General features: G+C 39.5%; 2 protein-coding genes across 2 annotated transcripts; both read right to left on the reverse strand.

Moving 5' to 3' along the window:
* Positions 1 to 1,573: 1,573 nt before the first annotated feature.
* LOC115739782 (calcium-binding protein PBP1-like) lies at positions 1,574 to 2,351 on the reverse strand. Its single transcript, XM_030673036.2, has one exon. It carries the CDS (start codon positions 2,269 to 2,271, stop codon positions 1,675 to 1,677), a length of 597 nt encoding a protein of 198 aa, XP_030528896.2. The 5' UTR covers positions 2,272 to 2,351; the 3' UTR covers positions 1,574 to 1,674.
* LOC115739765 (calcium-binding protein PBP1-like) lies at positions 1,574 to 5,251 on the reverse strand. Its single transcript, XM_030673011.2, has 2 exons — positions 4,663 to 5,251; positions 1,574 to 1,659 (listed from the first exon to the last, which is right to left on the reverse strand). The coding sequence occupies exons 1-2, from the start codon at positions 4,999 to 5,001 to the stop codon at positions 1,651 to 1,653; spliced, it is 348 nt and encodes a 115-aa protein (XP_030528871.2). The 5' UTR covers positions 5,002 to 5,251; the 3' UTR covers positions 1,574 to 1,650.
* Positions 5,252 to 13,735: the final 8,484 nt, after the last annotated feature.

Raw genomic sequence — 13,735 nt, forward strand, 5'->3', positions numbered from 1 at the left:
TTTCAAATTTTAAGTTTTTCTTGAAACAAACGCACCCAAAAACTACTCTTTACTAACAATTCCACTTCGAAAGGAACATACAAGCGGATATTCGAAATCTCTGTGCGCTTGTCATAAATTACAAGTTATTTAATCCTAATACTAAAGTCATTAGTTGATACATTTCACATCTAGCAGTATATTAATCGCATGAAGAAGTTACTGATTACATCAAATTCTATGGTATTTTATCAAAATTACTAATCATGTTGAAAAACAACTGGTCATCGGAAAAAAAGAGCTGGCAATATAAGTAGGAGCGAGGGTGAGGGCACATTCTTCACGTGGAGTAAGTTTACATTACCTCATCCTAAATTCCATCCGACGTGGATCCACGCCTCTTAAAATTTCTATTATCTTCTTAAAGTTTAAAAAGTAATAAGAATATGTTTCTACTTGGATAAAGCCTTGCACAAAGCTCATTAAACGAGCCACTTTCCTTATAGCTTCCTCAAAGTGGGGGAAAAAAAGAAGAAGCAACAAACAAAATATCTCACGTAAATTAAGATAGGCTAAACCAGGTTAAATTACCAAGAAAATTCTCAATCCGTTGCACTTGAGCCAATTCAATCATACACATTTCAATTTGGCTAATTGAGTCGTTAACCTTTTGACGATTTGCCAATATAGTCTATCCGACTAATTTTGGCCGAATTTGCTGATGTAGACGTCGGTTGTTATACGTGGCACGACCGGAGTTAACGGGCACAATTTTTATAATTTTTCTTTTTTTTTTTCCTTTCTTTTTCTTTCCCTTCTCTTTCGCTCTACGTGGCGGGATTGACACTTGTGCAAATTCAGCCCTAAACTTCTTCGCCGGATCCCTAGCCTAGGCGAGGGCAACTCTTGTGAAGCCAACCCTACCGGCCACCGGCAGAAAGAAAAGGGAAAGAAAAAGGAGTATTAAAAATTATAAAAATTGTCCACGTCGGCGTCGGCCATGCCATATAAGACGACCGACATTCATATCAACGATTTCCATCCAAAATTAGTCGGATGGACTATATTGACAAATTGTAAAAATATTTAAGACTCACTTGTCAAATTGAAATATTTTGAATTGAATTGGTACGAGTGCAATATATTCGTGATTTTATTGATAATTTCCATGGCTAGACCGATACATGGCTCAGAAAGTCAAATTTTGAATATCTAGACGGTCTCACGTTCCGTGAAAATGGTTATATACAGAATTCCACTGTGCTGGATCAATATTCCAACTTAACCGAACTTTCATTTAGCAGAATTATATGCGATTCCCTCCTCCTGCATAAGCATGGCCTCCTCCAAGACTCCAATAGCCGACTCAATTTATGAGAAGAGACCCATCCAATAATTTAAACATCAAGACCTTGGAATGTTGTTCGATTGTCACAAATCTTCCTATATTAATAAGTAAATAAAGTCGGATTATCCTTCTAATTAGCTTTCGACGAATCATCTCAAGAATTAGTCGGATGATTCGAGATTGAGAAACGTTTCATAAGTGAAAGTGTCGTGACTTTATGAGATAAAGAGTCGCATAAAGAAGTACAATAAAGCGCTATCGGGACACACTATCCCCAAATTGTATAAAAAGGAGGAAAGAGTAGACCGGTAGTAACAAGGCAATCAAAAGCGAAGAGCTCGGGAAAGTCAAGAATCAATGGCCTCCTCCTCTAACATTTCCTTGGAACCCTTCATCAAGCCAGGGCTCAATCTGAACATGAGCACGCAGAACTCCCTCTCGGTCAAACTCCCATCCCCGTCCAGATGACCTTCCCTCAGCATCGACCTCACGTCCTCGTCGCTCATGCCCCTCAACCCCAGCATGCACGCGTTCCTCCTCAAGCTCTCCAGAGTGATCACCCCTTTCTCCTTGTCCATCAAGAGGCGGAACCCTTTGCTCAGCTCCTCCATGAACCCCCGCGCCCCAAGCCTCGCCACCATCACCGGGAAGAAGTCCTCGAACGCCACAGCCCCATCTCGCGTCGCCATCGGCCCGCCGTTTGATGCCGCGAAACCGACAGCTACGCAGTATGTACGCACCTGGCGTGATTTGGCTATTGGTAGGGGGAAATGGTTATTATATATAGGGACGTGGGCTGCGCGTGAGGCCATGGGAAAGGGTCTTAGAGAGAGGAACTGAGGGAAGAAGGAAGGAAGGAAAGAAGGAAGGTGGGGGAAGAATGAAAGTTGAAGTTGGGCATCAGACGAAGACAGCGAAGGTACAGATAAAGAGACAGAGATCATGTGAAAGATGGTTGCCGCCACTAGATGCTCGTAAAGGGTTTCATGGGGTGTTTCTTCTCTGTCTTGGTGAGAGAGAGTCCAAGCTTCGCCGAAGCTGCATGGGAAGGTGTGTTTCAGGCTTTCCATGGCAGACGAAAAGTTTCTTTTCTTCTTTTATGGCTGGTTGTTGGGTTGGAGGGAAATTCACGATAACGCCATTGCCAGGAATAACACGAGAGAGAGAGAGAGAGATGGTCAATATCTTAACATCGCAACTTTGCTTAGGTCGTAGCCCGTCCATTCACCCAAAACGTGTCGGTGGGATCGCCAGACGTTTCTGGTATCCTAAGTCGGTTTTGGTGACGTGTAAGTTTGAATAAAAATCGATAAATTATTGAGTTAATATCATGAAAATATCAAATTAAATAATATCACGAAAATATCAAATTGATACAACTGTGATAATTTAATCTTAAATTAATTTTTGGATCAACAAAAACTCTAAACTGGTAATATATTTAAAAAAACTCTTGTTATATGTGATACTTTGGCAAACACAAGATAGGTATAAGCAATCCAAAGGATTTCCAATCCCGTCCTTCTTGACTCGTGATACATTTGGAAAAATTACCGAAAATGTCCTAAACTCGTTGTACGACATTTAAGTTAGTTGTAAATCTTTTAATTATACCAATATAGTCATAAATCTCTTGACGATTTACCAATCTAGTAATTTCGACCAAATTTAACCAGAAATCACCGATATGAACATGGGGACCTACATGGCATGGTCGGCTAATGGCCGGTACTAACGCAGATAATTATTTTAATTTTTTTGTTAAGTTATTATTTTTTTTCTTTTCTTTCTTTTTCTCAAAGGCGGCAAGGGCGAGCGACCCTCACCCGGTCTAGGTGAAGTCCGCCAGCTCCTCGCTTGTGGCCGTTGGCCAATGAGGACTGAGACCCTTGCCTGCTAGAGTAGGCAAGGGTCATTGGCTAGCAATCACACCCAAAGTAAAATAGAAAAAAAAAACACAAAAGAAAAATAAAAAAAATCAAAAAATTAAAAGGAATTATAAAAATTGTCCATATTAGGATCTGCCGTGCCACGTAGGACATTTGGTGTCCACGTTAGAGATTTTCAACCAAAATTGGCCTAAAGAATTAGATTGGCAAATTGTGAAAAGGTTTAGAATTGAATTAACAAAAGTAAAAAAATTAAAGACTGAATTGACTTATACACATAAATTTAGGACTTTTTTAGTAATTTTTCTTACAACCTTTTATCCTGATGACCAATTACAGTCAAACTTTTTAGATACAACCTAGTAAGTATTAATATAGGGGTCCGAAGAGCCTAATTGGCTCCGAGGATGACCATGTAATCAACGTTTTTTTCAAGACCAACGAGTATCTTGGAAAACTGTCGAATATTTTTCGGCCGTCATTCATGACGAATTTATTAATTCGAGGTCTCATCTATCTTTCTTCCCAACTTACTTTTGGCAAACCTTTTTGACTAATTCCAAATTCCAATCGGTTGGTTCCACAATCATATTTGCGCCGTACTGAATTTGCCGCTAGGGAACCTCAACAACATGACTATTAACATATAAATCCACGAGACAACTTCACTTTCTTTTCGACAATCAGAAATACCTGTAGATTATAGCTAGCAGGATCAGGAGGTGAATAAGTGATTTTAAACAAACTTGATAAATAAGTGCAAAATTGGACTAATCAAGCTCAATATGAACATGACCAATTAAAACAGAGTGTGAATATGATCATAGTTGTGATGATATCTAGCAATGCATAAGTGTCTATCAAAATGCAAGTATGAGCAAAGAGACAGAAGACTTTGCACTTGTAATCTCATAGTGGTTAGGCTTAGAGTAAGCTTACTCACTCTGCTACACCGACGGCCTATTGGCTGGATTCCACTAGTTAATCGTTGAGAAATTACAGTGGTGAGTGCTGCTAATACTTAAACACTTCTTCTCAAAGTAGGTGATACTTATACAAAAGTTGATAGGACTCGCTATCTCACACTTAAGCACAACCTATTACTCTATCAACACTTCTCAAAAGACTACAATTGTATTAACATATGTGTAAGTCAAACCATCGAATATTGTTGGATTGCCACAAATTCTCCTAATTTAGGGGTTAAATAAACTCGGGTTATCCTTCTAATTAGTCCACGATGCAACGTCTTGAAATTTAATCAGGCTGTTCGCGATTGGAAAACGTTTCGTAAGTAACAGTGTTGTGATTTTATGAGATAAACGAGTTGGGTAGAAAAAGAGAATAAAGCGCTGTCGAGATATACTATCCTCAAATCGTATACAAAGGAGGAAAGGGTAGATAAGTAATAACAAGTAAATTGAAAACGAGATCCCGCGAAAGTCAAGAATCAGTGGATTCTTCCTCTAACATTTCCTTGGAACCCTTCATCAAGCCAGGGCTCAATCTGAACATGAGCACGCAAAACTCCCTCTCGCTCAAACTCCCATCCCCGTCCAGATCGCCTTCCCTCAGCATCGATCTCACGTCCTCGTCGCTCATGCCCCTCAACCCCAGCATGCCCGCGTTCCTCCTCAAGCTCTCCAGAGTGATCACCCCTTTCTCCTTGTCCATCAAGAGGCGGAACCCTTTGCTCAGCTCCTCCATGAAACCCCGCGCCCCCAGCCTCGCCACCATCACCGGGAAGAAATCCTCGAACACCACGGCCCCGTCTCGCGTTGCCATCTCTCAGTCGTTTGATACCGGCAAAACAGACAGCTACGCAGTATGTACGCACCTGGTGTAATTTGGCTTTTGGACGGGGGGGAATGCTTATTATATATAGGGACGTGGGTTGCGCGTGTGGCCATGGGAAAGGGTCTTAGAGAGAGGAACTGAGGGAAGAAGGAAGGAAGGTGGGCGACGAATGAAAGTTGAAGTTGGGTATCAGATTCAGATGACAGCGAAGTTCCAGATAAGAGAAAGATCATGTGAAAAGATGGTTACAGATAAGGGTTTCTTCTCTCTTGATGAGAAAGAGTCCAAGCTTCGTCGAAGTTGCAAGGGAAGATGCGCTTCAGATTCGTCCATGGCAGACGAAAAAGCTTCTTTTCCCTTTTTTATGGCTGGTTGGCTTGGAGGGCAACTCACGATATCGCCATTTCAAGGAATAACACGAGAGAGAGAGAGAGAGAGAGAGAGAGAGAGAGAGAGAGCGCGATGGTCAATATCTTAACGACGCAACTTTGCTTAGGTAGGACCGTAGCCTGTCTATTCACCCAAACATGTCGGTAGGATTACCGGATGTTTCTGGTATCCCACGGCGATTTCGGTCACGTGGAAGTTTGAACAAAAACCTTGATAACTTATTGTATTAATAATACGAAATACCCCAAATCAGTACATATATGATAAATTTATCCTGAATTAATTTTTGAGTCAGCAAAACCCTAAACTGGTACGATCGTGACATATTCACTCTCCCTCAACTTCCATTAAATTGTATTATGAAATTGCTGAGCGGGATGACGGACATGTCAAGTCGTAAATTTGTTATGTATGTACGGATTTCTGGTTACCCAAAAATTAATTTGGGATAGATTTATTATAAGTGTACTAATTTAAAATAGAACTGAATTGATTACCGGATAATAAGTTTGGTGTTTTTTAGTAATTTTCCCTAATCACGTTTTATACGGATGACCAATTGAAGTCAAACTTTTATAGATACAACCTAGTAATATAGCGGTCCAACGTTATTTTCAAGACCAACGCGTATCTTGGAAAATTTTCGAATATTCTTCGGGCAAAAGACATGACGAATTTTTTAATTTGAGGTCTCCTCCACCTTTCTCCCTAACTCACTTTAGGCACATCTTTTTGACTAGTTCCAAATCTCAATCCGTTGGGTCCACAACCATATTTGCGCTGCATGAATTGCCGCCAGGGAACGTCGACCAAATGACTATTAAGTATTAACATAGAAGTCCACGAGACAACTTCGCTTTCTTTTCGACAATGGAAAATACTCATGGATTTTGTGTGACTTAAATTTTGTTTGATTTTATCCGTGAAGAAAAATTTATCCAATCAATCCTACATCTATTATACGGAAATCGCTAATGTGGCAGTCCATTGTTTGCTTGTCGGCCAATTGTATGTGGCGCAAAGCCACGTCAACAATTTTCGGTAAAAATTGGCACGAATGACTTCATTTAAATTTCGCACTAAGATTTAGGACAAAATTAACAAAATTAAAAAATTCAATGCTAAATCAACATCCGTACAATATGTTTAGGACTAGTTAGATAATTTTCCTTGTTTGTCTCATGGAGGGTAATTTGTGGAGACTTTCAAATGTGATTTCTACATAACTAACGCAAATTTCCCTTCTTGATCACATTTTGGGGCACACTTATTACATTTCCCTTCTCCATTTTTGTGAATTGATACAGATATGTAAATAACATTTAAGAAAAATGTGAAGTTTACTATTTCAAATAATTTGTCAAGAATAGAATGTTAGGATTCAGCGCACAATCAAATCGAAATAAAACGCAAAGCAAGAAAGAGAACGTGAGACGAGATTTTTATCATGGTTCATTCTTAAACTAGGACTACATCTAGCAGAGGATTCCACTATAATTAACACATCACACATCTCATTACATAACTTAATCACAAGTAAAAAAGAGTATATATAGCTGTAACTATTCATGAGCGGGACGCACGTACTTTCCTATTGTAGGGGAGTATAAACCAAGTTCTGTTGAGAATTAACATTAGCCAGAACTCTGGTTGATATTAGCTAGCAGGATCACTTAGAGGATGGTGAATACAATAGTGGGAATTGGACTAATCAAGTTAAATATGAACATGTCCAACGAAAACATAGTATGAATATGATCAAAGTTGTGATGATATTCAGCAATGCATGTAACGTTCCAAGGCGTCGGCCGTACTTACTACTAATCACGCTATGCTTAATATGATAATATATAGAGTATACTTGGCACACACAGAAGCCTAATAACTAATCAAGCGACCATACAACACAATTGCATGAAAACAAACAGCAGACACGCTTAATAGGGTATGGTTTCACAGAGTTCACTAACCTGTACACGATAGACAATGGATACACTGCACATAACGCAAAACATCTGATTTCATATGATATAGATGTATATATATAACTTAACTAGATTAGGTATTACATCCATTTTTAGACAAACAGGCCAAATAACTTGGAGGACTCAAAAACTAATATCTACTTCCGAGTACTAGTAACTACCACCACTACCATCGTCATCCATTGCTCCTCGTAGGATCTACCTCTAGGGGCTACAACCAAAGAGTGATGATCTTGGTTCCGTTCGGCTATTTAGCTGAAAAAGATTTAATACACAGAAGTGAGTATAAAACTTATCAAATAGAATACTAACCTAAATGACTAGATCATCCTTTTAATCGCATAGATAGGCAGCGGTTCATAATAATTGGTGCGCAAACATTCAAAGTGCAATTGGTACTATCATGTAGTTGGCGTGTCAAACATGAAGCCACAACAGAAGTTACCAACACCACAAACATTCCACGAGTCCCCACATCCGAACACTTAGTTGACTCAGTCACTATTTGCCTCAGCGCCAAACACATTTAGCACAATTTAGTTGCGCCTCTTGCGGGCCACGCCCCGTAGTCACTAAATCGAATGGCAAATTCGACATACGAGAACGCGGATTCACTCAATTTAACCCCTAAGATTCACAACCATACATCCTCGACCCAAAAGCGAATCCAATTCATCTCACTTCGACGACAGTTACCACGATCAGCTTGTAGATTCCAAATGCCCACCTCTCTAAGACTCTAATTCACCTAACCGATCTCACATGCAACATCATTTACTCGGCCAAGATTATCCTCCATTTGGCATTAATGCAGCTCACACCGCGCCGACTCGCCCAGACCAACGACAATAGGCAACTTAGTGGTTAAGGATAGTAAGCTACTTGCCTCAAGATAACACATGAAGAAACGAAGCTCGAATCGCCGCTCGAACGAGCCCAAAAGACTCTTTTTCCTTAACGATCGTGCGGCAAGAGATGAAGAGCGAGGGAGATCAGCGGTGCTGAAGATGAGCTGAGCTAGAGGTCTTGAGGCTTCGAGGAACCACCGCTAGGTCGTGGCATCGTTGGCTCGAGTCGAAGCGGAAGGGAGTTGCTCGAGCGGTTTCACTGAAGAAGAAGATGAGAGGGAGAGATGAGAGAACGAGGGAGTGGCGTTTGGCGGGGTTGGGGGGAATGGGGGAAGGAAATGAGGGAGGAGAGAGAATGATGACTATTTATAGGGGTGAAGGTCAAGGCCGGTCGGTCGGTTCTTTCCGCTCAAACCACGAACCAACTCCGGTACGAAACATTTCCTTCATGGTTCAAAATGATCATCGACCTAGTATGTAACATCCCGAATTTTCTCTAAATTAGAAATAATTAAAAAATAAAGGGATATCTCTTGATTTGTTCTTTAAGACATCTAAAAACTTCTAGAGGAAGCTAAATAGTTCTTAATAAAGAAGGAATCTTAAAGTTTCTTGAAGAAGCTAACTTTTTGGCTTGCCAAAGAAGCCATCTTGTAACTTCTTGAGGAAGCTATCCGGTAACTTCTCGAGGAAGCTATCTCGAAGCTTCTTGAGAAAGCTATTGCTTGATTTATTTAAGATATTTTTCCCGAAAATTTCATATTAGGAAACATGACACATTAATATTTCTTGAATTTACACACACACACATAGATATATATACATATATATATATATACATATATATAATTCAATGCCAAGTCAATTAAGAACATATAAGCCAACCGCACGTCAATTTTCTAACGGATAAGAATAATGCCGTTTTCAAAGCTTAGAGATAAGAGTTGACTTAGAAAGTCTTTATGAAGGTTCCATTTACTTGAAAGTCTTCTTTAATAAAATGAGGGGCAATATTAAAAACAGATGATAGAAATTACGTAACGAGCAAGATGACGAATTATTCGATGAAGGACGGGACAATGAAAGACGACGAATCGGGAGCGAGGTGCGCATGATCGCAACCAGCAAGGACGGTGCTTGGCCGGCCCATGCTTCGCCAGCTCATGATCGGACCGAGACGCACCCACCAGCCTGCGTGGTGCGGAGTAACCACGCCCGCACCGCCGCCACATTCGCCCGATACCACTATTGTGATATTCCCGTTCTCTTATTCCGACACCGGTGAGTGAAAAATATCATTTTTGGTAAGTCAATGCCAAGTCAAGATAAAATAAATTTCATTTTAATAAGTCAATACAAAATCAATTAGATAAGGATAAGATTAGTGTCATTTTCATGCATTAAATGAGGTTCATTAATTAAGCATATAAATGGACCAATTGAATAATGATAAGTGGCTATTCTAGGAACCATGGATATTAGCCTAAATAAATGGACCAATCAAAGGTAAGCTCATTAATGAAACTTGAGAAATAAGTTAAAAAAGTCAAATATCATGAACGTTCTAAAGGATAAGATCAATGTCATTTTCAAGCATTCAATATAGAGATAAGGATCAATATTAACCATATAAGTGGATTAATCAAATGAGGATAAGTGGCTACCCTAAAACCAAAGATAACTACCTTAAATAAGTGGACCAATCAAATGAGGATAAGTGACTACTCTAAAACCTAAGATAGCTAGCTTAAACAAGTGGACAAATAAGAAGCAAACTTATTAATGAAACTTGGAAAAGAAGTGTAGGAAAAGTCAAGATGAATTAAATGCATTTAACATTAGCAAAGTTGGAGAGTAAGCTAGAAAATCACTATAAATAGGGGTGAATTCTCTTCAATTTTTTCCATAAGCCCATTCCCTCTTTCTTTTCCTCTTTCTCTCTTGCTCTCACGCCTCTCCCTCTAGCCCTCATGCCCACTAGTTCTCATGCCCATCTCTCAATTCCTCAAGTGTTCTCTCTTGTGCGGCTATAATCTCGCTCATCTTCGTGTGTTCTTTGATGGTTTCTACATTAAAAAGGTAGGGAGATTACTAGTTTTGACAAAAGGATGTTAGTTTAATGCTTGATTGAAGTGGATGCACGGTTATTCTTTATGAATGAGATGAAATGCATGCCGAAACGTGTCTATAAAACTTACTAAAGATAAGCTGAGAAATCACGTCATTTTCGTGTGTATAAGTATTTATTGCATGTGGCATAGAAATTTTTCTTAGAACGTATGGATGGTATGATAATCCTAATCAAACATAATAAATAGGCCATGTGTGTACAAGTATGTGGTTTCCATTAAAAATGATAATCCCCACCGTTAGCTAGAAAAGCTACGGTGCAGGGGCTCGGGGGTAAACGATGTGAGTTTAAAGTGGTCGTTGCTCTTGACAACGATATTTAATACCGTCATCCACCAAAAGTTTACTTGAGGCGATGACGCAGATGTCGTTTATCAAGTGATTGAATTTTTTTGTCAAGTGATTGAATTTCATGTGCCGTTGTACACGTGCGGTGATGACGTTGCCTGGTACGGGAAGTCTCAATACAACCTTGAGAAAAAAGATGCCCAAAAAGTGAAAGAAAATAATGCATATTGCATGTATTGACTATTGTTTGGCGTGATGATAGATATCAAACAAGATTGCTATGAGAAATGAAAGGTTTGGGAAATTAAGACCCGAAAGTAAAAAGGAAAGCTTTTGACATTTAATAAGTGCATGTTTGATGTTATGACTAATGCCATGCTTGATGATTTTGAGTAAATGGATCACATGATAGTTTTGTGGTTCATTACATCGGGTGTTATAACTTTTACTCTATCTCGGAACTAGTGCTCTTTCCTATTGAGCTGTGTGCTCTTCCCTTATTTTTTAGGAAACTAAGATGGACTTGCCTCGTGCCCCGTTGTTTGGATTGCCGACTCACATGAAATATTCCTAGCGGGAAGGCGTGAATGTAGAAATTGGCATCGAAAAGTAGGTGGAAGAATGCTCATGGGCTCATTGCGCAACTTATGCAAGAAAGGAGTTTTGGTAAATCAAGCGGAGTAGTAAAGTTGGGGCGGCCTTCCTAAATTTTGATTGTACATTTTTAAAGGAAGGTAATGAATATTGTAAGATATATTTGACACATATATAAAATCTAGGTAGGTTTATAAATATCTTGAAAGTTGCTACGCCTGTTAAATTAGCTTGGCTACTAACGTTTCCGCAAATAGAGAAAACGGTTGGCAGAAAATAATAAATAAATTAGTTCAAAGGTTGAATAACGAGACAAAGGTCCTGGGGTCGTTACATAGTGTGTTCCAATGATTTAAACATCATCGAACCTGTTGACCACCAAAGTCCATTGCCACCGTTAATTAACCCCCAAATCCATATTCATTATAAACTCGAGCCCGATGAAACTCTAGTCCGCTTATAAATTCATTTTGACAGAACAATCAGGTCATCACAATGCAGAAGTTTCTATGAAAATGAAAGTAAGTATGAGAGAGAGAAGAAAACTTTACATACATATTTTAATTATGATTCGGCTTAGAGTAAGCCTACATTGACTCTGCAACGCTGATAGCCTATTAGATGGATCCCACAAGTCAATCGTTGAGAAACTATGGTAGTAGCTGCTAATACTCAAGCACTTGATGCTTATATACAAGCTGATAAGACTCACTAACTCACACCTAAGCACCAAATATTACTATGTCAACACTCCTCAAAGATCACAATTGTAAGCTTATTGAAGACAAATTAGAATAAGTAAAACTCTCATTGAACTATTGAATTTGAACTCTTGATTCATCTATTTTTTCAATACCTTGGTATTCTTTATGCACCCTGGTGTCCAAAACTTCCCATTGGACCATCTTCATGAGGACCAATCTCCAAACTAGCTATTGGACAATTGATGAGAAGATTAGCGTAGCCGTTGATGTCAAACAATTAGAGACCCTAGTGGATTTGATCATTCATACAAATAAATCTGGGCTTTCATAAGTTGATTGCTTCAGCTAAGGAAAGAATCTTGCCATCAGGATTATTGTCAATCAATCAAGATTTCTCGTGTGATTGAATATTCTGCCGATTTAAACTTAAATTGATAGTCAATGAAGATTGTGATGACATAAAACCCTCACCTACTTAAGAGTGAATTAGCTTCTAATGAGTTTGGAATATTGGATAAGTTTTAAGGGATTTTTATCCGAACTCAAGGGTATCTTTGAGGATTTATTATTGGCTCAGTAATATTTTTAGGGACACCATGTATTTAATTTGGGTCCCATCAAGTAAAAAATGTGTAAAATTGGGGCAAGCGAGGGTAGGATTGGACACGTGGCCACACGTGGACATGTGGGGGCCATATGTCAGCACGTAGCAAGGCGGTGCTACGTGGCAGCCATACGTGCCGTGTGTGTCACGTGCTTGACACGTGTCACTCCGTGGTCTGCTACAAGTTGCTGACTCGTCCTAAGCCGCCGATCGCATGCTCGCCGGCCTAAGGTAATTGGCCTTTAGCTGCTTCCCCTATATATACCTCGATAGTCAATTTATTTGATATACGATCGTCAGAATGTCGTCACTCTACTTCCATAATCCTTTGAGATTGCTAGCTGCCCTAGTTGTCCGCTTGCCGTCGACGATTGCCGCCGTGCGCCACCCTTGGTCACGATTTGTGGTTGAGCCGCCACCGTGGCCGTACCTCCGTTCTGCGCCCTAGCTTTGTGGCACTGTTCGCCGCCCTAGATGTGGCCTTGTCGTCGTCCATCCGTTCGATTGTCCGTTCATTTGATCATTCGTTCGTTTGTTGTTTTCTCGAATAATCGAGGCAAGTAGATTTCTAGTCCTTATTACTATATCGTTTATGTTTTGCTATTGTGGGCATTGTTTGCTAATCTGTTTTAGCTATGATAGCTTTGATTTGGATATCTTGAGATTCTAAAATCCTATCTTTGAGTATCCTGGATTCTGGTTCGATAGATCTCGAATCGTGGTATTTATGACTCTAATTTAGTTTATCCTTGTATTCTAATTGGTTCTATCCTTGGATTCTAATTTGATTTGGAGATTCTAGCCTTTGAATACTTTGGATTCTGTCGTGGTGACTTTGTTTGCAATCCTGTGATTCTATAGTTGGTTTAGTCATTCGGCCTAGAAATCCTACTTGTGGAGGAGCTTTGGCTTACTTCTATTGATTAACCATTTTCAGATGAACAAGTTGATAAGGAAAAGCATCATGGGAAGTGAATATCATAGATGGAGATGACGTTGGTGGATCCGGAGTGGATTATCTTCGTTTGTAAATCTTCCCATAATCATTTGAACTTTTGTAAAGAGTTGTACTAGAGAGGTGAGATGTGCTGTGTCACTATTCACTTTCTTGCTTTTACTCTCTATTTTGTAGTATTTGTACATCTAATCCTAAAAGAGTGAAAATAATACCTCCCTATT

This window comes from Rhodamnia argentea, chromosome 9, assembly GCF_020921035.1.
Source record: "Rhodamnia argentea isolate NSW1041297 chromosome 9, ASM2092103v1, whole genome shotgun sequence".
Classification (NCBI taxonomy): Eukaryota; Viridiplantae; Streptophyta; class Magnoliopsida; order Myrtales; family Myrtaceae; genus Rhodamnia; species Rhodamnia argentea.